Source organism: Etheostoma spectabile, chromosome 23 (assembly GCF_008692095.1).
Source record: "Etheostoma spectabile isolate EspeVRDwgs_2016 chromosome 23, UIUC_Espe_1.0, whole genome shotgun sequence".
Lineage (NCBI taxonomy): Eukaryota > Metazoa > Chordata > Actinopteri > Perciformes > Percidae > Etheostoma > Etheostoma spectabile.
This window is the reverse complement of record NC_045755.1, coordinates 9,918,266-9,942,412: the sequence shown is the minus strand read 5'-3', so window position 1 is coordinate 9,942,412 and position 24,147 is coordinate 9,918,266. Positions and strand designations below refer to the sequence as shown.

The following is a 24,147-nucleotide window of genomic DNA, read 5'->3' as shown; positions in this document are numbered from 1 at the left end:
CACACACACACACACACACACACACACACACACACACACAGTCTTGTCCTGAGTCAGATGACTGTGTTACTGAAGCTCTACAGCTCTGTATGTGTGTGTTTGTGTTATGAGAAAATAGAACAGCTGAGAGAAACTGTAGCTGAGCTTCATTGCCCCTCACTGGATTCCTCTGACCCAGTTGTGTAAAGCAAAACTGATTACTGGACTTTCCATGACAAACTGTTGTCCTCTCATGATACACAAACTGGAGTGTATCAGCAGCCAGTTACACAGTTATTCCGTGGTAAATTATTGCTGAGAGATGCATTAATCTATAACTGTGTCCTGTGAAGGACAGGCCCATGCAACCAGCAAAATGATCCGCTGGACAAAACTGAGCTGAACTCACATCAGCCAAGTTCTTTGTCCAACAGTTTATCTTCACTTTCAATCTATGAACCTGAAAGATGTGTATGTATTATAAGATAGACATGCCAAGTTAAATCTGATATTTTTCATTAAAAGGCCTACAGGACCTAATCATGCACAAATGAAGAGATGTGGGGGTACAGTGCCTTGCTCAAGAGCACCTGGCAGTGCCCAGGCAGTGAAATGGCATCTCTAGAGCTACCAATCCACACACCATACTTTGGCCCATAGGGGGACTTGAACCAGGGACCATCCAGTGTCCAACCCAAATCCCTACAACTGAGCTACTGCCACATCCCCATTGTGATAATCGGTGTATTATTGGCTATTAGGGTGTTGATTATTGTATGCTAAAGCCTAACAAATGTTCTGCTTTATTTAATAAATTACTGCATGCATTTGATTCATTGTTGTAAATGTAAAAACTCAGATATGCCTTTATGACTGTCTGACTGACTGAAAAAAGTCATGATCATGTAAACAGTTCACTTTAGGGATTTTTCTCAGGAGTGAAAATCGCCGGGAAAAGGGAAAATCTAGGACCAAGAAAAGGACTGAACCTCCCTGTCCTTTGGGTATGACACACGCACACAAACGGACACACGTATTCAGTGCATTTCCAACTTACCCACTCCACCAGTTTGACGAAGCCCAGAGGCTCCTTCAGCGGCGACAAGTTCAGCCGAAATCCGGTCATCATGATTTGTGCTTGATGCAAAAAACTTTATCCAGTTGTTCCTAAACTGTGGATGTTGGTCCAAGAGGGAGGAAAAAGGGGAGTTGTTTGACAGAATGACGTGGTTTTACTGCCGACGCTGCAAAAAATGATCGGTCCAAAGTGTTTTAAAGTAACTTCTCCAACCGAACTTTGCAGTAAATCACATCTCTGCCATACAGGTGAGATGATTCCACTTACTAAAACTACAGTTTAACGCGTTTCAGGAATCTTGAACAACAAACATCGTAGAACAAAATGATTAGTGTGCACATTTTTTGCAGCGTGGCTTGAAAAACGAGTGTCTAGCGCTCCAGTTGGTGATGCGCAAAATACGCAGGCGATGTCGCGGATAAAGAGCGTAAAGTGTGCCAAATTACGCGTTGCTTTTGGTGGCGTCATGTCATCATTTAGTTACAGGAAAAGGAGTCTAAATGAAAAAGCGTCACCCTTTCTGATGTGTTCAACACTGTTGCAAGACATTTTTGTTTTTGTCTACTGGCTGGGGAAAAGAAATCTACCAAACGATGTTATAAAATCCCTCAAAAGAAGACCATACATGCAGCAACTGTATAGGCGATGAATTATCATGTACAGTAACACCAGGAGACTAACGTTACAGCCCGAGGAACAAAAGGCATCAGAAGTGTCCTACAGAGTTTTCATTAGACCCATCCGCCAGAATTTGCAGGATGATCCTTTCTGCTGAGTTTGCAGTCACTGTGACTGTGAAACGCCTCTTCGGTGCTAAATGGGTCATATGACTCGCAACCAAGGAAAAGAAAACCTCAGAGACGAACTGCAACTGACCGAGTTAACATAAAGGGCCATTTCACAAGATTACTTGATAAGAGTATCACATGTCTAACATGAGATTGTGGGGAGCTCCACCGATTTTACATGTAACAATATGTTTATTAATCATAAATCCGATGACAGAAATATGAATATTCTATGGACTGATTGTATTTACAGTAAGTAGAATGAATACTGTCTATATTTTGTTCTTTTAGTCTAGTTCTAACGAGAACTACTAAACCTGTAATAACAGTTGTACAATGTATTCTGTAGCGATAGAGGAGCTTTTCACAGTCTGGAAAAACTAACCCTGATGACATCATCTGGGTTATCTCGATTAAGGGTTGGAGACTTTAAAATTGTAAAACAAAGCTTGCATTAAAAACTGGGCGGGGTGCCGTTAATAATATGGGGGTGCTCATTAGGTAACGAGGGTCAAACTAAAGATGCTATTTTGTTGCTATTTATATGTCAGCCAAGTCCAACCAACTGTATGGAAATGCCAAACTGCCACTATCCAAAAGGGCTATGGATGAGACAGAGCTGAGAGTTATTCCTCAAAAACAGCGGCATTTTCTTTTGGAGATGTTGTATTTTGAAGACAGACATTACGTAGAAATGCTACCTCAAAATTGTAATTGTAACAGGATTACCAGTTTCCTGGAAAAAAAAGTGTGTGGTTTGGTACAATCACGGGGAAAATAGCAGCAGGATTAAATCAACACACTTCCAATTTATTCATCTCAATTAAGTGCCGGCCTCTTCCACAGAGTATTTTAGCTGCTTCCCAACAGGTCAGCTAGACATGCAAATGGGAAATTTGCCTACAGATAAGCCAACGATTTAACAAATATGTAAAATAAAGTTTCCAATACTTGAACAATAAACTAATATTTAATTGGGTTTTATCCAAGGATGTTCTGATAATTATTTTACCAAATTACATTCCTCTTTCCAGGAAACATCCTAGAAAATTATTAGGAAAGAAAATGTTACCTTGATGTCAATTGGGTTATACTTTCCCAAAATGGGGCTCTTAAAGACCCTGATATTAATGGCTGAGGGCATATAAAGTATTTCAACTGTAAACAAAACCACTAAAACAAGTAAAACATTTTAAATCAACCCTGTACAAAAGAAGGTAAAATAAATCAACCATTCCAAACTGACAGGGTGGCATCTTTAATCAATGTATTGTTGACAATAACGCAAGTTATGTTAGTTAAAATATCAGTTGTGTTGGGAGAGAATTTGGGAAAACCAACATATACATACAAGTAAAACAACAACAACAACATAAAGAAAAAAAGTATTCACAAACGTTTTTTCATCCGTAACACATCATGCATAAACACAGGACTACACACACACGCACACACGCACACACACACTCACTCTATCTAGTGTGGTTGTCTCCCTAACCTGCCTCTCTGCTTTTTATCAAACTAGTTGTTGTATGTACAAATGAGAAGGCAGTATGGCCGCATCGTTTGTAAATAAGGATATTTACTGCAATATTTCTCGCATGTTTTCTCTCCTTTGTCATACAAAATAATATGTTTTCTGAGGTAAGAACTGAGACAGTATCAAAATAGTAAAATCAGAGTTTTACTAAAATGCACCCCCATAACTGGAAAAGAACTGTTGTTGTGTTGTTACTCCAGTATTGGATAACAAAGTCTAAAGAGTGTGCAGGCAAAGAATAATGGATAAACGATTACCTGGAGATTTTAACAGTGTTAGTAAGACCGTGTACAGCTATGCAAGCGGGTTGTGAGATACTTTGAGCTAAATGCTAATGTCAGCATGCTAACATGCTCACAATGGCAATGCTAACATGTGGATGTTTAGCAGGTATGGTATTTACCATGTTCACCATCTAAATTTAGCGTGTTAGCATGTCAACATTAGCTAATTAGCACTAAACACACAAAATACAATTGAAGCGGATGGAAATGTCAGTAATTTTGTATGCATTTAGTCATAAACCCAAGTATTAGAAACATTAGAATTAAATATGTGGTAGGAACACTACACAGCCAGAAGAATTCTGCCAAATATTTAGTTTACTGTGAAGTCACCAACTCCTCTTTAATCCCTCCAAGCTCTGCTAAAGAATAATCTCTTCACTCTGAAATGGCAAACTCAGCAACGGGACTAAACACACCTGCAAACAGGAGTGGCACTCCACTGGGAAGCTCTGAATGGAAAGATAATGAACTTCAACAGGAATCATCAGCAAGATCCCATTTCTTGGCAATTAATCCAAACATCACTGGTCACAAATACAATTTTTGCAGAAACACAGCTGTTGAAGTATCCCTGCTTTTCTCGTGTTAAGGCAGTGATACCAAGGGCAACGATTTAGCAACTGCCAGCGCGTAGCGGGTACATTTCTTTCAGAAAGTTTTTCCTGATCCTGCGTCTCACTTTTCTGCCTTTTGGTTGCTTTTACATTACCCAAAATAAAAAAAAAACACATTCACTACTTTATCATCTCCCTTCAGAATATAAGGCCGGCAAAGTAAAAGGAAGAGTGTTCTCTATTCCCCCGATCAAAGAAAGTGTACATTTGCATAAAGGAATCCGTTAAAGGAAGTAAATCCACACACACACACACACACACACACACACACACCGCACACACACACGACGAAACCTTAACATACATTTCAGCCCAGGAGAAACATACTCTTTCATTAAACATAGATTTTCTTGATTCCAGTGAACATCATTTCTTTTTTTCATATTTACATCAAATCTTGGTCTTATTCAGCGAAGACTGGTTTCCAGAGTATTCATCATTGTGAAGACCCAATCTGAAACTTTTAACTCAAAACTAATCTTGTTGATTGAGTTTTGTGGCTTTGACAACACTGGAATCATCAATGGAAAGTTAGCTTTCATAATTTCCTTATTTGCTATTTTCACAAACGCTGGAGGACTATAATCCATGGTTTAGACATTTAAAAACAATATTGAAAACATCTCTTTGAGAGTGGTTTTATCCTCCCTCCTTGAACAGCATTTGTAATTGAACCTTCATGATGTGAACGCTCTGGGGCCGACATAATGGCAAGTAGATAATCATTTATATACCTTCAGAGATGCACCCATAACATGTTATTTGGCAAAGTAAAAGTACACAATATTCAGGTAGTACTTGATAGATGTTGGCCTTTTATAATTTGGGCCAAAACTACTAACAGAAAAATAAGAAAACTGGGAAAAAATGAATTCCTTTATCACCCATAATGACAGTGTGTTTATAACCTTGTTTCCAAATAGAAGCAACATTTTAGCGGCTTTCTGTCAATGTTATCGGTGCACCATTGTAAACCATGGTCATCCTTTTCTTTCTTCACATGAAAGACAAAGCATAAGTAGATTCAGACATGTATTTTTTTTTCTTAACAGTTCTGTACACAATTCACAGAGCACGGCCATTGGTGTGGCTTCATATTTCTCTCTCTGTCATCTTTCTCACTTTGACGCACCATGGGTCCACTCCACATGCAGTCGCCAGGAGCTCATTCACAATCATCTCACTTGCTTTTGTATCAGCATTGAAAAGTCCACAGACACATTGTCTATCAGAAGCCAGTCACATTCTTAGGTTGCAATATGTCTAGCCTATCTATCAGTGCAATATACCGAAGTTCAATTTGGGGCAGTGGCACATGGGAGTGAACGCACGGTCTGTCATCATATTCTATCACTGCTATCCCTCGCCATGTCTGTCATTAGTTGCTTACTGTACCTCACACACATTTTCTCATCTTTCTCCCCCCCCCCTTACATTTATGGGGTATTTGTGCGAATTTCCAAATCCCCCCCCCCCAACTCTGTTGGAGAACCAACAACAGCGTTTTGGAACTGTGGGTGAACATCTGTGAATTTTAAGGGAGTCTCGTGTGTTTAGGAACGTTTTGGGGAGTTGTCACGCTTTGGGAGAGGGATCTATTAGCAGTGTACACCGCCTCCTTTTTCTGGGGTTGCGTCGGTGCCCAAAAGGAGGAAGGGTTGAGGGGAGGGGGTTTGTTTTGGGGTTAGGGTGGAGGGTGAGGATTTAGTAGTGCAGCGCTCAGTCCAGCAGCACATTAAGCTCGCTCTCTTTGAGCTGAGCATTGTCTCTGACTTCGTCAAATGTGTACGTCTTCACAATCTTTCCGTTCAGAAAGACTGTGTGCAGCAGGTCCTGGAGATGAATAGAAAAACAAGTTGGAGGGAGGGTAAATAAAAAGAAACGGGAACACAGAAGGGCAGATAAAAGGGCAGAGAAAAAGAAGGAGGAAAAAGAACATGTGAAGGTAAAAAAAAAGGGGCAGGTCAGTGTTGCTGAGAAGATTTTGGTAGACTTTAAAACATGTTTGTGTACAAAAGTGACTAAGTGGCCTTTCAACTCACCACGCCATACTGCTCTAGGTCGCCCTTGCCCTCCTCCAGGGTGACAAAGTCGCCACTCTGTGTCCGGTGCAGAGACAGGCGACCCTTCTTGGACCTCTTGTTGGGGTCCGCCACTGGGTCCTTGAACACGTTCACCTTTTCCAAACACACAGAAAAAAAATATCGCATTTTAAAATGGAACGAGAATTTCAAAACATGGGTTTAAGCAGAGATCTGCACCGATTTATCAAAGACTCTGTCATTTATAAACTGTCTCCAGACACTGAAAACCAACTTAATGGCTAATTTACAGTATTTAACAAAAATATGCAACCCTTAGGAATTGGAAAGTACTTTTCAAGTTCCAAAGACAAACATTATGCAGAAAAAAAGGTTTTGGCAGGTCATCTGGAGACTCTTGCCAACTTGTAAATTGTTTATTGCTCACTGTGTAACTAACACAACTGTTACAAAATGGTCATGAAACACAATAACTACATTCTAATGTATCAGCCCTCACCCCTAGTCCGTTAGTGACCACATAGCTGCATTTGAAAGAGCAGTTGAGCAGATCTCGGGTCAGTTTCTGCAGCAGAGCCCCGCCGGACCCGAAGGCAATGTTCTCGATGGACCACCTGTGTTGCTTCATACCCTCCACTATCTGTGGGAAAACACACAGTAACATTATGTGAGAGACCCAACCTATTGTCATGGCAGCGTTGTGTCTCCAAGTACATTCCATGGATAAGTAGCATGTTTCTATACCTCTTGCAGTGTGTTGATATCAACTCCGTCTCCTTGTATGACTCTGATATAAGGAGGTAGAACCTTATAACCTTTGGAGTTCTCCACTGGCGGAAACTTTTTACCCAGGATCTCCAAAACCTAACAGAAGTTAAAAAAAAAAAGAAAGGAAAAGTGGTACAGAAAGTGGGGATTTAGTGTCCTGGCTTGTTTTCTAAGCAATCTTAATTTGAAAACCAAGCTGTCCATGTGACCACACCTTCAAAACTGTATCGAGCGGGTTTCCTGAGTCTGGTCGGATAACCAACGGGGCATCTGCACTGCGGGCCACTATCAGCGACCGGAGGTCTTCTCCCCAGATCTTCTCACATGCGTTGTAGATGTCGTAGCTGTCGCTGACGATTGATACGGGCACGTTGGGAAACTGCTTGATGATGTGCTCGAAGGCATCTTTTTCATGGTCCTTCCCCCACGCTGTGATGGTGCTGAAGAGAGAACGGCAGATAAATCATTATTTTTTTGTCCCAGTAATTTCTCTTCCCACATGGTTGATCTAAACTAGAACATATTGTGGACTTCTGGGGTTGGTTAGAGAGGGTCAGGCTTTAAATCAGGGATGTCGAACTCTATTTCACTAAGGGCCACACTAGAAAATGAGAGCTACACAAAGGCCAGACCTGTATAGATCATTGACACACTTTTATTTAATTGAAAAATGTACCTAGTTTTGTATTTGTATTATTGCATGTCTCATATATTCTTCTCACTTACAGTTTTGTCGACATAAAGTCCTAAAAAAGTTCCTTAGAGTTAAGCAAATCAAGCAATACAATGATTACATTTTTAAAAGTATGCTACCACACAGCCGACTCACAACAACCTGTTTTACAGCCTGAATATGCGAAGTTTTAAAGTTTCAATCTGCCAAAATCTGCTTTGAGTGTCGCGTAATTGCAGTTTGAAAAACCATTTCCTGTCATTTTGGTCTGGCCCACAACTAGGCGAGTCAAGACTTATTGTGAACCTAAACTGGTATGCGGATCTCATCGAAATTTGCGAGGGCCTGGATATGGCCCATGGGCCTTGAGTTTGACACATGTGCTTTACATGAAGAAATAAAAAAGTTCCCACCATTAATTCTAAAAATAGAGAAGGCAAAGAGAAAGAGGTTCAACAGCAACAAACTGCAGGTAGCAAGAACTTTAGATTTGTCATCTGAAAATGGGAGCAAAAAAGAAATTGAACACGAGGAGAAGCATATTAAAAGGTAAAAATGTTCTCATAAAACAAGAAGACTTCACAAGACAGTCACAAGACTTTCATCAAATGCTAATGCCAAATACTGTCCAAAAGAGGGCAGTGCACTCCAGGTTTTAGTCTTGGATAAAACCAAACCTAGACTAAATTGTATATTCTAAAGGTTTAAATAGGTGTGATGTAGCCATATAAGTTACCAGATGAATTACTTTTTAAAAGGCAATGAAATATTTACCAAAATTACAAAAAAGAACACACCGTTTCTACTTTTCTGCAGTCAAAGCTGGCCCTGAATTCCATTTTATGTGCTGAGGCTGAAATGCCTTCCACCACCCCAACACAATGAAGGTGGGTGCCTGAAACTTTGTCTCTGTTTAGGTGCTACTATCTTCCATGTGAAACTATTTTTTATTTGAATGTAAATTTCTTGTATTAGGTGAATTTGGTATTTTATTTTTCTTCCCAGGGCATTTTTGTTACAGTGAAAGTTTAAAATACCCCCCCCCCCCCCCCCCCCCCCCTACTTTCCTTCTACATCAAAATCAATGTGGAATTTCACTGTGACTCCTCCCTCTGAGGTAGAAACCAAACAGGCTTTAGGAGGGGGACCATTACATAATGGTTACTATGACAACTTCTGCCACCATGCCACGATGCACTCGTGCGAGGTAGAAGGGTGCGCTGATGCAGCAGTAACTGCCCTGGTGGCAAGGAAGAAGCAACTGAGTGCATGAGAGTGAAACAGAAAGAGGGAAAGTGTGTGTGTGTATGTATGTATATATATATATATGTGTGTATGTATGTATACACATATATATATATATATATATATATATATATATATATGTGTGTGTCTGTCTGTGTCTGTGTGTGTGTGTGTGTGTATGCAGGACAAATGGATCAGTGCCATAAAACAACACCAGAGACATGTGAGGGGCATGTGCGTCAGTGCAGCAGCCAATCAAAATCTTTACATCCAGCCAATCGCAGCCCCATTTACAATATGAGCTAGATAAACCTGATAATTGGTGTGAGGGTGACCAACCTCTAATCGGGGAAGAAAATCAACACCAATCTCAGCCAAATGATGAGTGCATTTTCACCCGGGGTGATACATTCCTTTTCTCAACAGCTTTGTTGATTAACCAGCTGTTATTTGAAACGAGTTGTCTATTTTGGAAATCAATTTGGCTTGTGTGTGAAAAGGTTTGTTTCCAGAGCTGGCTCTTAGCCAAGACGTAGACATTCTAACCAGAGATAAATAGAACCGCAGCGTGCCTACTGTACCCCAGTATTTTCTGGGAATATGTGAATACGTGGCTTATGCTGATCCTTAGTAATCTGCAAAGGAATTTAGCAGCCTCTCGGGGGCAAAATGTTATGCATAAACGTTTCTGCAAACCTTTGCACATCCCTTAAAAGAGAGTGAGCATGTTGGCATTCGCCCATGATTACTTGGAGGTCTTATACTACTGCCGTAATGATGAAAGTGGGTGGTGAACTACTGCCCTACATCTCAGTGGAAACGTTATTCTGGTAAAACACTCTATAGCTAAGGAATGTGGGCTACAAGGAGAAACATCATGTCTCCAAGCAGGGACAAAGCTACAACATCAAATAAATAAAATGTTGAGAAAGGCGTCTACCTGTGCTCTGCAGCAGGCACTGAGAAGCCTGGCACAGGGTCCTTGGTGCCGTAGTACTTCTTAATGACTCCGATGCCGGCGACTGTGTCTGTGCCCTTGAAGTTAACCAGATGGGCGGAGGCCCCAATGCCCGCAGTCTGCAATAGGAAGGAGATTGTGTTATGGGAGATAAAGGGAGAAGGGGTCGCACAACACATTTTATGTCAATTTCTTTTAGGTTACCATTATTTCTGAATTTAATTTTTATTTCTTTTTTATGCCTCCTGTCTACTTTTTAGGTGGTAGTAGTAGGTCGTCTTTGACTAAATCCAATCTCAAGGTCCCCTCACTAGCTTTTTCCAGAGCTTTATTCCATAACACACTGTGTGATATGGCTGAAAGGTCCAAGAAGAGCTAGTTAGTGGACCATGAGTCGGGATTGTTTTGTTAAACTATTATTACCAAAGTTTTTTTTTTGAACAGTTTTTTTTTAAATTTGAACACCTATTAAGTACTAGGTCAACAGACGTATCTCCATGTCAACGAAGCAAACTCCATCCCATGGTGAAGACTGTGAAGGCTCAAGAAAATGCTAGTAAGTGGATCGTGAATTGAGACTGTTTTTTCCAATGTCAGGAATTAACTTTCAAGCTTAAAACAAATGTCAAGGTTTCCACGGTTGTAGGTTTAAGCTCAACAATATCTACTGTATTGTATATAGAAGCATACCTCTTGTGAGGAGACGCCCCGGTAGCCAAAGTCATGTAGTTTATAGGCTAGTCCCTCCAAGTTCCCGGAAGTCTCCAGGAGGTACTTGGCGAGGATCTTCTTCTGCTCCCTGGAGTTGGTCGCCACAGTAATGGGGTACCAGATCTGAACCAGAATGGTCTGATGTAGGGAAGAAAGGAGAGTCCAGCTTACTTTGTTTTATTTTTATTTCAGGGTGTCGAGACGGTTTCACAAAAAAAGATTAATTTCTTCTAATTTCTCCACATGCACCAATGACTTACAATACATCTCAGCAAAAAACAACAACATTGTATTCAAGCTTATTAAGCCTATGTAAACAAACATATATATGTGAACATTAAGTCTAAGTTATTATCAAAAAGTTTAGCAAAAGGTGCAAGTCTTTTCGTCAATGAACTGACCAATGCATGTTTGGTCCAATCACCCCACTTTCCCAGTACGACACTGGTAGTAAACCCAAAATCAACACTCAAAGGGATTAAAGGGGGCTGCTCATTCACACAAGACAAACTCCGGGAAAAATACATTCCTCTATGCCTAATGTCAACTCTGGACCAGAGTCACAGATTTCAATGTCAAAACAAGTGGCTTATCTGTACTCACCACCACCACCTGGGAAATGTCTTGAATACACACTTTCTACCATCATAAGTGTATAGTACGTACGTGTGTGTGTGTGTGTGTGTGTGGCGGTCTGCCTGTCTATCCTCCTGAACATACATCCATCTTCAGTAGGGGTGCACGATTCAGAAAATTTTACGATTCAATATTGATTTTTAAGCTCAAGATTCCGATTCCGAAGTCTATTTGATTAAAAAACAATTCTCAACTAAAAAAAACATGATTCACAGAATGGAAATGTAGTTACTTTTCCCATGTGGTAGTATAAACGGCATTACAAATCAAAAATAAATCATCAAAAATCATTTTTTGGAGATCTATGAATTAATTTTGAATATGTAGAGCTTGAATCATGATACAAATGTGAATCGCTTTTTTTGCACACCCTTAATCTTCAGACAAATAGATACTTTGTTTTACTTTTTCAAGAGTGTCCTGGCCAGGACAGACTGCAGCACAAGTAACACAGTTTCAGACATAACAAAAACATAGCAAGTTAAAATGGAGACAAAAGAACAAATTACAGACGTATAAGATACCAAAAACTTCAACCAGAGAGCCCGGCATCCAAGTCATGTAGAATAGCTTAAAGTGCGTGCAATAAAACCAGTTCAGGACAAAGTCCTGGGTCCAATAACAGACCAGGGTAGACAAGGCCGAGCACACAACAAACAATGGTGAGAAAGGGCTCTGGGATTTGTGATAAATCTCAGTGTTCAAATCTCAAATCATACTGTGCCTTATTATTTAACAGTGACAGGTTTTTGTAGTAGTATGTTTTGAATTCAACATATATTTGGGTACATATTAAATCCCAACCACACCCCGCCTAGAAATTGAAATCTAATAGGACTACCACTGGGTCATATGGGATGTTGATATTATTACGGAATGACACACTGTGTTTGGCGTTCCTCCGCCTGTGTTTGCAACATGAAGCCATGTGTGTATATTAGGAATGATAGCTAAGTACATGTGTGCCAAACCGCTAGCAGCAGATAAAGAGAGCAGCCATGACACACATTCAAAACACCAGGATGTACAGCCCTTTTTCCTTCCTCCACAGCAATTAAAAAGATAGCGGACAAAAAAAAAAAAATACTTAGCCCTTACTCCTCACTTTGCCTACTAAAACTATGCAGTCTGTGTTCAGCATTTACTCTATAACCCTGAGCAGGGCACATGCCTCCTCAAACTACTCATAATCTAAACCATAACATGGACTCATGTGACTACGCACGCACGCACGCACGCACCTACACACACACGTTCCTCCGCCTTATCTGCACTTTGACCTTTTCACAAGGAATCAATATGCATTTAATTTGCACTTTGATATAGAACACTGTAATACGATCCCTGTTTCACTGTAATCTGTTCTAGTTCCTATTTCTCCTGAGATGTCTCCTGTTTACTTTTCATGAGTTAAAATAATACTTAATCAGTGTTTTAAATAGAATACTCTCTTAGAATGAAGATGCCTGTGACATTTCTATAAAATATAGTATGTGATCCTGGTGTGACAGTTTGTCAGAGGTAATGTCTCTAATGGTAAAACGGGGCACAGGAAGATAACAACACCACTCAGGAGGAATATGTGAACACACAAACACCGACTAACCGACAGCCACACTAACATGCCAACATAATTTCTCGGTAAAAGTCCCAGAACAAAATGGAGGAAAATAAGTAACGAGAGAGAGAGAGAGAGGATGCAAACAAAGAGCAAGCAAGAAAAAAACATAATAAAATAGACAGAACAACAAAGAAAAGAAAAGTAAAATAAGAATGGACAGCAAGAGTAGAAGGGAGAAATAGAAATAGCCCAAGGACACCAGGCTAAATGCTATGGCTAATTTTACATGAGCAATAAAGAATGACTGTGTGTGTGTGTGTGTGTGTGTGTGTGTGTGTGTGTGTGTGTGTTTATGCGTGTATTTATATTAGCCATGGATTGGGTGTGTGTGTGTATATGCGGGGGTGGTGTATCCAAAATGATCAAGACAGTGTGTGTGAGTGTGTGTGAGAGACTGTGCTCTTGGCTGTGGGTGACCTACGTTTGAGCACTGCTCCCTTTCATTGGTGTATTTGTCAAAGTTGACTGTATGTGTCAAATTACAGATCGGAAATGAGTCCACATTCAGGAAACAGTGGATTTGCAAAAAATGCTGAGATATTTCAGTTAACAAGAGACAGACAGACTTATACCCAATCAAAGACACATTTGTAATATCTAATGACTTGAATGTGTCTGCAAGACTTTCACAAATGTTCCTTTGTACAGCTATTTGTAAAAGCTTTCTTTTTGCATCAATGGATTGAAACAGAGAAAGCTTGTTGTTGTTGTCTAATCATCTTTTGAGAAATCGCTGCATGATTCCGCTGTGGCAGAGGTCAAACACGGCATTTATAAAATGGGACTGACATAAGGAAGGACAGAAAGAGAGAGCATCAGTCAAAGGGAGCAGTTAGAAGTTTACTTTTTAAAAGTTGCCAAATGGTTCCATTGACAAGACCAAAGAGATCTGTGGGTTTGTCGTTGTGAACTGAGCGATCATCGCAGCACGTCCAGTCTGAAATACCACTTGATAGCCAAGCACACAGCTGATGCGAATTCTCTGCCCCCTTGTCAAAGTATTTCTTTCTCCCTTTTATTGATGGACAGCGTTACACTGTGTGAGAGAGTATTTGCTCCAAGTGAGAATGTTACGTGTGAAATTGAACACTACAGTAGGCTGTATGCCAATGTTTTCCATTAAAAAAAAAAACATTTGCACAAAGCAAGCCTTTTCCATGCTGATAAAAGCATTCAAATGAGAAAAAAAATAATGGGACAAGAAGAAATCAGGGACATTTAGAATAGATAAAAATGTGTGATTAATTACAAGTTAACTACGACATTAATGCGATTAAATATTTCAATCGTTTGACAACACTACTGATAACTCAACTAAACCCACAGTATGAATATGATAATTAAAGGATTAGTTAGACATTTTGGGAAATGTGCTCGTTTGCTTTCTCGCTGAGGGTCTATGGAGGATGTTAAGATTGGTACTAATGTGCCTGTACAGTAAATTTGAAAAGTGTTAAAATGACAGTTTACTGAGACCAGTTGCTGGAGTATCAGGAAGGTACAATACCAGTAATGTTATAAACTGCAATAAATCAGCTACTGCAGTTATAAAAGAAAAAGGAACCAAATATTTTTCAGCTTAGTGGCCCTCTGACACAGTTTTTGAGTTAATTAAACTACAAAGTGAATAAAGTTGATACACATTCTTTAAAGTTCAGAATAGGTTCAAAATGTGTTTCAATCCTAAAATAAAACAGAACATTGGTCAAGTCGAGGGGTTGATTTTAGGATTGAAATTATTTCTCTGCTTGCTCTTGCCCTTTTCAGGAGAGATAAGAGATGCCTTTGGGCGCGCAGCCAAACTAGTTTATAGCTTTTATTAAACTGTTAATTCTCCGATGTAATAAAAAGGGCATAGATGTTGCTAATATTTTTTGTCTTTAATCAATAATCAAATAAAGCCAACCCATAAATCTTACTGATATGCCTTGCAATGTAGTTTTTGTAGCAATACAGGTAGCACATTCAAATCTGAACTGTTATGTGTTATATGAGGTCATAGGGGTGAGAAACTTTACAAAGCTAGTCCAGAACTGAAGATGAATTGACTGTAGTTAGACCCTCGCTGCCTGATGCAGTCTAATGGAATAATACACTTGAGTGGTGCCAGGAGCCACAGTAGTTAACCCGCTATCCTTTGTAGGCCCAGATGACAAACAAAACAAACCTACCTCCACCCAGTTGGTGAGCCAGTAGCACTCAGGGTCTGTGCTCTCCACTGTGAACAGAACGTTGCCTCGAGGAATGACACTCCCCTCTGGCACGGCCTTGATTTCAATGGGCAGGTGTCCATCGTATTTCTGTAAACACATACACAAATATTCCACTCTGAATTCAATTTACATTGTGACAGTTTTCTTCTTAGTGGATTGCGTAGATTGATACTTTTTTGAGATGACCTTAAAAAAGGAGACAAAAGTGACACACATTTGGAGTCGGTACAGTTTCTAGTGAGATTCAACCTTCAGACATTGCTTAATGCCTGGAGGCAATGTGGAAGAAAGGCAGTAAGAATAAGCTAACATTTACTTATAAAGAATTCCTGCATTGCAAACCTGGTCTGAAGCAAATGTGTTGCAGTTCACACTGAAAGGAAAGTGGGCATTGTATGAAATAAACTACCGTAATACATACCACTACCAAAAGGGAGCAACGTTTGCATGATGTGGGGCATGTACTGACTTACAGATCATCAACACATAAGTGATTTACCGGATGAGAGCTGATTTAGTAATGTGGTAAGAGATGACAAAAGGAAAAAAGGAGTAGAAACTTATCTTCACTTCACGAAGATATGTTGTCAGTACAGAGCGCTGTGCTCTCTCCAAGGTGCTGAAACAGTACCTCTTAAAAAACAGAAACACCGGATGCACATTTTCTAAGAAATACAGTATAAACTGACTGAGATTCATTTGTAGTTGCTGAATCTGATGCTGCGTTCCAGACACAGTTTTTAGCCCGTAAGTTACGACTTGAAGTCACGACTCACAACTCGGTAGAGTTCCAGGCAAAGTCACCCCAAACCCGTCTAGGTAGTGTTAGCTAGCGGCTACCTAATGTTAACGTTAGCTAGCACTAGCTGATACTAGTGATTTCTAGCTGCAGACATGTTTTGGGCTTCATTTAATAAACATAACATGTAGTAGTACACCATCGTATGTGTATTGTTTTGATTACAATGTGCGGAATTACTTAACGTTGCCTATTTATGTCCATATACTTCTTTTTGTCAGCGTTAATCAACGGCGTCTATAAAAGCATCAACAGGGGTCGCCATTGTTGTTTATGTGTGTGTGACGTCAAAAACTGTAACAGTTCACTGGTAGTAAGTTACGGGTTTGACTGCCATTCCAGGGCACTTTCACGGGTAGAAGGTTGTGAAAACACGGGTTACGGGTTGTATGTAACGCAGCATGACTTCTATTTCAAGAATTGTACTAGTTAAGCCTTTCCCTCCTTCTACGGAAAACCACAGCACTAAATGTTGTTCAGATTTTTCTTATTTTCACGTGCAGGCTTCCCTTACGCATCAAGAAAAATATTTTTATGAGATGCGACTTTGCTACTGCAGAATGTAACCCTTATGACTAATCAGATTGCAAGCTTTCTCCATTAAGTTTGTTTATCAAGAACACACTCCTCCTGAGTCCTGAGTGTGTGTGCACAGATAGACCTCTAGCCTCTCTAATAAAAGGGACATCAATTCAAATTTTAGCGTATCCTGGCACCTGTGTGTATGAACACCTGAATATCTAGTCACAACATCCAACTTTTACCTCAATAAACCCATTGCTTGTAAATAGTCTTTCATGGATGATTCTTCTCACAAATATGCATACAGATGGTTTTGTACAACTGCCCAATATCACCTTGAAAAGGTAGGTCATTTATGTCATTTTCTGCAGTCTCTTACCTCCAAAATGTAAGTCCACCCCTTCTCATTGAAAACATCATCCTGGAAGTGTTCCCTGTATACCTCCTTTGCCTCCTGGATCTTCTCTGGGGTCACTACCTTTCCTGGAAAGGAGGAAGGGAAAAAGAAAGAAGAAGCACAAGAAGGTTCAGAAAGACATGTGTGAGAAACACACACTGATAGAGAGAAGGCATTGGAATGCTACTCTACTGTCCACTTTTGTAATTCAATTAGAAGCATCCGTGCATACTGACACACCAACCATCTCCTTGTCTCATTTCAAGTTTCAAGACCATAGAAACCGTTGTACACAACAAACCACAACAGGGAAAGATATGTACAAATGCAAGCGCTTCTAAACAAAGGCAGAACTTGTTACCTTTGGACAGAGCCAGGGTAGCTGTTTCACCACTCCCAGTCTTTGTGCTAAGCTAACTGGCTGCTGGCCGCAACTTCACCCTACAGACATGAAAGAGCCCATCTAACTTTTAGCTTGAAAGGAAATTTTCCAAAATCTAAAACTTTCCCCTTTGACTTGATTTGTTTTCTTCAAAATGCTTTGGTGGGAACGTGTTTACATTTGTCAACCTGGCTCCAAAATCTTACTAACATTGCTTACTAAAAGGCATGCCTAACTGTAATATCAAGGCTAAAACCAGTTCTTTTTTTTCCAATAAAATACTTTCCATTTTGGGAGAATGACAAACTATAATGTAAACTGTTGACACTCCTTATTCTGGAGTTTCTTTTTAAAACCTAATATGGTGGTTTGGGTAAGCAGAAGTTGTGCTTTTAGAATGTAGAGTTGGAGAAGATTTAAATTCACTCCATGACCATGATGCAAAATTGGTTTCATAAGCTGGAGGATCAAGGAGGCATCTCTAATAGTTGGGCTAATCATTAAGCTCTGAGTGACGCTCCGTGCAGACAGCTGGTCCTTCTCCCTCATACGTTGAAAGAGCAGCTGTGCTTTTGTTTTCTCTCTCTCTGTTCTCCCTGGCCCTCTGTCTCCCCCGCACCTCTGCTACTGCACCATGAAATTCTCTTAAGAGACAGGAGGGAGATGAATTCTTTTTTTCTAAATCTCATTCCCCTCAGATCCTGAGGGGCATGAGACACTGGTGAACTTAAACATCCACCTTTACAAGCTTGAGTTAATTTGAACATTGAATATATTGGATGCGTTATACTTTGCCTCTTTTCTCCCTTATTTTTTTCTAAACCTGCCGGGTTTGTGTTATGCTCTGTAAAGTCTAATCAATATGAAGCACATTGTACCCTTTTTCTTTCATACATGAGTAAAAGGACTGCTGCTGGACACAAAAAAAAGAAGCATCTGCCCTGCTGAAGTGTCCTCAAGCAACGCACTCAATCTTGAGGAGCTCCAGGCATGCAGTTCAGCTGACCCTGCACTAGTCTGACCTTGTACTGGAGGCGGGAGAGCAAAAAGATAAAATGCTTGCAAGGAGACCAATAACGCACCACAAAAGACTTTTGGTATGCGCCCTGATTGCAAACTGAGACTCAGTGGACAACAAAAGAATAATGTACAGTGCAGCTCCCACAGAATGGCGGTTGTAGCATTATGTGCATAGCTAACTTCAATACATAATAGTTAAAAAAAAAAAAAACTAGGTTATGTAATCCAAGTATTGGAATGTTAATGTTATTTAATTTGTTAAGTTGACTGGAAACCCATTTATATTAACACAAACAAAAGTAATCATTAACAGAGGTGGTGGATTCATAGGGAAAAACCTGCAAGTTGGAAAGTCCTTCAGTCTGGCAGTGTTTGAACATCCTACTGGGTTGGAGGTGGGCACGACACACAGTGTCGAGCTCAAAGGCATTTTTATTCCACTCAATTCACAATACTGAGCAACACAATTTAATTCTAAGTCAGGACTTACCTTTTAGGTATTTGTTGAGGATGTACTGTAGGCCATAGAAGACGGTTTTGTCATATTTGACTTTTCTGCTTTTGGTAGGATCGGTCCGCTTCTCACGGCACTCAAAGTACGAATACACTTTACTTGTGTTGGGGGGGTACTGTTTGTAATGTGTTACCTGCAAAGACAGAGCAAACGGCAAGGCGATGACACATGTTAGCATGGATATTTACAATAAGTAAACTGATTTGGAATAATACTAATAGAACATGCATGCACATAAACTGATGCCCTAACGCTCATATCAGAGACACACACACACACACACGCAGGGCGCTTTTGCAGGGCAACAATAAATATCTTCAAGTAAATCAAATTTTCATGCTTGAAAATAGAGCCCCGACCGTTAAAGGATTTTTAAGGCCAATATCGATACAAATATTTGTTGTTTACATTTTTTTATTATTTCTTTATTATTGTAAAAGTTTGTTGCTCACAGGCTTTGTAAATACTGCAAAGTTGAATTTTCTTATCACCGGAGTACTTCCAGTTTGAAATATCACCTTGACAGTTAATACCAGCAAATCATTCAGCGAAACACAGTGGCGCGAGGTTTCGGCAGACTACGTTAGATGCAGCGTGTGGGTAAGTAGAGATAAACAAAGGCAAGGAAAGCTAACAAATGCCATAGCGACGTGGATAGCTACAGACTGCAGGCCCATTTGGGTTTTGGAGGACATCGGTCTGAGAATCGCAACAACGACGGCAGTGAATTATACTGATGAAAAGTGGGCGCTGCATTCACGCGCTATGACTGGACTGAAAACAGAGGAGAGACATTATGCTGAAACATGCGCGGGACACTTATTGAAGTTGCACAGCAGTGGAATGTGTCAAATAAAGTCACCGCAGTAAGCTCAGATAGTACGAATAGATCCGAAATCTGACCGCTGCTGCGAGCCTTCTGCCTTTTGATCATGTCCCCTGCTTTGCGCACGGTCTCCAGCGTTCTGTCACAGTGTCTCTGCTTTACGTTAAACAGTTACTTTAACAGCGCTTTGGACAGTGTCCCTCAGTGTCTCTGCTTAACAGCGCGTTGGACAGTGTCCCTCAGTGTCTCTGCTTAACAGCGCGTTGGACAGTGTCCTTGCGAAGTGCAGAAAAGTTGTGGGGCACTCTAAACCCAGTCCAGCAAGTGCTGCAGAGTTAGAGCAACAACAGATGAACGTGGACATAAGAAGGAGCCGCTAATGCAACACGTTCCAACCAGATGGAATTCAACTCTGGACATGATAAATACATTGTTTAAGTTGAGATGTACACTAAATATTTTATTTAACTGCTACTTTATAAACAAAATGCGGGTAAGTTTTTGCAGAACAAATATTACGGCACTTTTGTTCATATGACAGAACATAAAAAAAAATAAAAAATGCACGATATACACTACTTTTGAATTCATTATTTCATTTTGCGATTAATCGCGATTAATCAGGGAAATTATGCGATTACAAATTTTAATCGCTGACCAGCTCTATTGAAAATATATTAACATTCTGATAATTAAAATTCATAAAAATACAAACTTAGATATGAAGCAAAGTCCTTTAAACAAAAACAACAAAAATCAAAGATAACAGGGACGTTGTAGAGTTCCCTCTGGTGTATAAACAATGCAACGCCAACACTCATAACATGGTTGAAGGGCGTTTTTTAAATATTCATTTATCGGCCATTATAAATGCCGATACCAATAGTTTGTAAAATGCCTAATATCGGTCTGGCTCTACTTAGAAATGAAGGAATCTAAGAATTCAGTAGCTCACTTCCAACAGACATAGTCCCAGGAGCTATTCAGGGTCACAACTCACAGATTACGGAGCACTGCCATTGTGGTATTTTATCTGCGATTAGAGAAAACATTCCACTTCAATAAAAGACCCATCAATGAATCTTTTGTGTTAAAACAATATATCAGAACTAAAATGTCACAATTGGGGCGAGGCATGTCAGCCTATTCCCACACCGACACGCTCTCCATTATGCTACTATTATTCACAAAATACCACTTCAATTGGTGTGTGTGTTTCTAGTGTTCCTCTAATCTAATGTCAACTGACTGATACCTACCACAGTCACAAGCATGTGCAATCAAGTAGTGTGTGACACATGTCCAGGCATGTTTCACACACAGAAAGCATACGCGGTTTCAGAGGGACTACACAATGAATATACACACACAGAAAAGAAAAGGTAGTGTCAACTGGAGCCATCAGGCCATCAATTGAATCCCAAATGAGTCCACGGATTGCCACAGAGAGTACACTGGAGCATTTAAAGAGCAACTTCCACATATAGGGTTGAAAAGATGATCGTTATTGCTACAGCTTACTTACTCATTTTGTAATCTAGTATTTGCTTTCAGAGTGATCTGCTTTCAATGTCCATACAAAATGCATCTTAAAAACGTGAAATGGCAATACAACCACAGGAGGCCAGAGATGTCAGGGGTTCAATCTTAGCGATGTAATAAGATGAACTCACTTAATATCAATGGGGAAAGTGCATGTGCCTTCAGGAAATACTACAATAAAAGAAAAAAGTGCAGATCAGTGCTACAGAAATAATTAAGTGATGAAGGAAGACATTTTATTACAGAAAATACAAGGCTAAATATAGGTCATGGGCTTGTTCTTGATGTTACTACAACCTTGTGAAACATGTAAGTGCCCTAGACAGGTACCACATAGCAATACCCTAAACTTGGAAGAACAATAAACAAACTAAAAGGAAAAAAAAAAAAGAGAAATTTAATGTCACTATTGTAAAAAAATAAATTTAACGTTGGAACCGTAGGTATAAATCTGTGGAAATGGCCTAAAGGCTTGATCACAATCTACAAAAACACGCATCATGTACTGTATGAAGGGGAAACAAAACAACTCCTGGTTAATTAAAGTTTGTAAATATAAGAGATAAATGGCAATGAACCACTCCGTGTCTTTGACCCCTGTCTGTCCTTTTGAGGACTCAAAATAGAGTCGACACACAACATGACACTAGGCCTGACCACGTGTGTGTTCACATTCACTGGCCTACATGCTGATGTATATACACAAACATGGTTTTAAAAATCACAAAACGCAATGTATCAGTCTGGTCCAATGATGTTATTCACTCTTTATCCAATATAACAGTATACTGGCATGGAACCCTATAGTTTAGTATAAATCATACAGCGAGTTGCCTTGGTGATAAAGTTTAGGTTTGGCATATTTCAATGTGTCTGGTATGAACAATGGCCAATCAAGACCTGTCATTAAAGCTGCACAAATTCACATTCACACGTTATCTGAAAAGAGCGGTTTGTCGTGACAAACTCACAGAGAATAATCCCCAGATTCTGCAGCTCCCCTCACTTCTATGGAATGTTTTGGAGTCATTTACAACAAAAAATGCTTGGAAAGACTATCTAGAATTCAATTAGAAACACCTGCATCTACAGGACAATTTTAGAGCATTTTGTTGCATTGTACCTGTACATGTGTAATGACAGTAAAGTTGAATCTAATCTAATCTAATCTAGAGCTGTAACAATTAGTCTTTTTGATTTAAGATTATATTTTAATTTTTACAAGACATTTGAAGACGTCATCTTGGGTTGTGGCAAACTGTAATGGGCATTTTTCACAATTTTCATGTATTTTAGGGACAAAATGATCAATCAAGTAGACTTTTCAATAATGAAAGTAAGACTAAAACCGGTTTAGAGCAAAGCTGGCTATAGATTAATGTTCAGTGTAATCTCTGATCTGACCTTCTCTTATACATTGCTACTTTTGTCTGTACTATAAAACCCTGAAACCAAGATATATTGATTGAAATATATAGAGACAGACAGACAGACAGACAGCATATTAAAAGTGCACTATGAGTTCCTGCAGGGTCACTTCTGTTGACGTTCCAAGTAAATTGCAAACAAAACAGAGCAAGCTCGCCCCTCCCCCCCAATGTTTCCGTGCCTGTCATGACTAACTAACTGTCACTAACCCTCCCCCCCCTCCCCCAACCATCTTGTCGGTGATTGGCTGGAGTGGTTTGTTGTATTTTGGTACACAGGCTGTGCCACTAGTGTTTGTTTGACCTTTAAGACCCCTGTGTTGTCTCCCGAGACCGGGCTTTTCCACAGTGTATTCACGGGGCCGGCAGCGAGCGGATCAAGGAGAGATGCCTACGATTTGAGACAAAAATAAAATTGCGCTGAAACCATGCAGGAAAACATAGTGCACCTTTAAAGTATAGAAAGTCCAGGATGAGTCAGTCATTTACTGGCACACTGTTATTTTAAAACAGGCAAATTATTTCTCTGTTGCCCTTTTAGGAGTTTAGGTGTCATGAACATAAGACATTGGCAGAACCTGGAATGAAATGTTTGGACACAAAAAACCTTAATCTGGATACCATAAAAGAGGTTTCTCAGGTGCTGCTGTGTCTCTCCCCAGACAGCACAACATCTGAAGCGTGCAGAAGCTGTCATAACCAATAATGAGACCATTCCATTACCTAAATGCCACAGGTTCAACCTTCACTGTTGCCTTTCTGCTCTATGAAAATGTTTATCCCATAAAATCCTTAACCCCTACCTATTTACTCACTGTAATTCTGTTTGGATTTAAGGGTCAGAAAAATGTCATGTGGCATAAATGTGGCCATACACCAACACACCTGCGTTGTATTGCTTTAAAAATGTGCATTGAAAAGTGAAGTATTGTACACCTCCACACTGGAAAATGTAGGGTTGGGTAACAAACTATGTACTTATTTGGATATAGAACAAATTCTGTTGGTGAGGAGGACCGATTCACTTCAAATCAAACGGTGCCAAAATCAGTACATGAGAGGGTGTAAGCGCAAGCTTATCTGTCCTCTCCACTTTTTTGTCATTACAAAGGGAAAGTACAGAAAAAATGTACCGTTTGGTAACGGCACCAAATTTCAGATACTAGTACCAGTAAAAATGTGAACAGTACCCATGAAAGTGTAGCGCACTCTCATAGGCAGTACCTGAAATTCGGTTATTTCAGAAAATCATTGAACCTATATATCGTATTTACTTAGAACATTATGCTGACTTTGTAACGTCACGTTTTGAGTGGGTGGCGAGCTCAAGCTGACGTAATGGATGCCAATAAGATTCTGAATGGAAAGTTTAGTTTTTAAAAAACTTGCCCAATGGTTCCATTGACATGACCAAAGTTACGGGTGTGTTTTGTCGTTGTGAACTGAGCTATCGTCGCACCAGTCTGAAAGACCACTTGATGGCCAAGCACACAGCTGGTGCGAATTTTTTCTCCCTTTTATTGATGGACAGCGTTACACTGTGTGAGAGATTATTTGCTCCAAGT

At 39.9% G+C, this 24,147-nt stretch overlaps 2 protein-coding genes across 2 annotated transcripts in view; both read right to left on the bottom strand.

The window, feature by feature from the left end:
• sypl1 (synaptophysin-like 1) overlaps positions 1 to 1,333 on the bottom strand; it is a 9,867-nt gene extending 8,534 nt beyond the window's left edge. The window contains exon 1 of the mRNA XM_032504651.1: positions 1,037 to 1,333. Coding sequence (XP_032360542.1) covers positions 1,037 to 1,108 — 72 coding nt within the window. The 5' untranslated portion in view covers positions 1,109 to 1,333. The remainder of the gene's footprint in view (positions 1 to 1,036) is intronic.
• A 1,754-nt stretch (positions 1,334 to 3,087) lies between these two features.
• Positions 3,088 to 24,147, bottom strand: part of nampt1 (nicotinamide phosphoribosyltransferase 1) — a 24,865-nt gene continuing 3,805 nt past the window's right edge. The window contains exons 2-11 of the mRNA XM_032504650.1: positions 18,764 to 18,920; positions 16,854 to 16,957; positions 15,112 to 15,240; positions 10,663 to 10,821; positions 9,955 to 10,091; positions 7,311 to 7,536; positions 7,073 to 7,192; positions 6,828 to 6,968; positions 6,329 to 6,463; positions 3,088 to 6,119 (exon numbers count right to left, since the gene is read on the bottom strand). Coding sequence (XP_032360541.1) covers positions 6,006 to 6,119; positions 6,329 to 6,463; positions 6,828 to 6,968; positions 7,073 to 7,192; positions 7,311 to 7,536; positions 9,955 to 10,091; positions 10,663 to 10,821; positions 15,112 to 15,240; positions 16,854 to 16,957; positions 18,764 to 18,920 — 1,422 coding nt within the window. The 3' untranslated portion in view covers positions 3,088 to 6,005. The remainder of the gene's footprint in view (positions 6,120 to 6,328; positions 6,464 to 6,827; positions 6,969 to 7,072; positions 7,193 to 7,310; positions 7,537 to 9,954; positions 10,092 to 10,662; positions 10,822 to 15,111; positions 15,241 to 16,853; positions 16,958 to 18,763; positions 18,921 to 24,147) is intronic.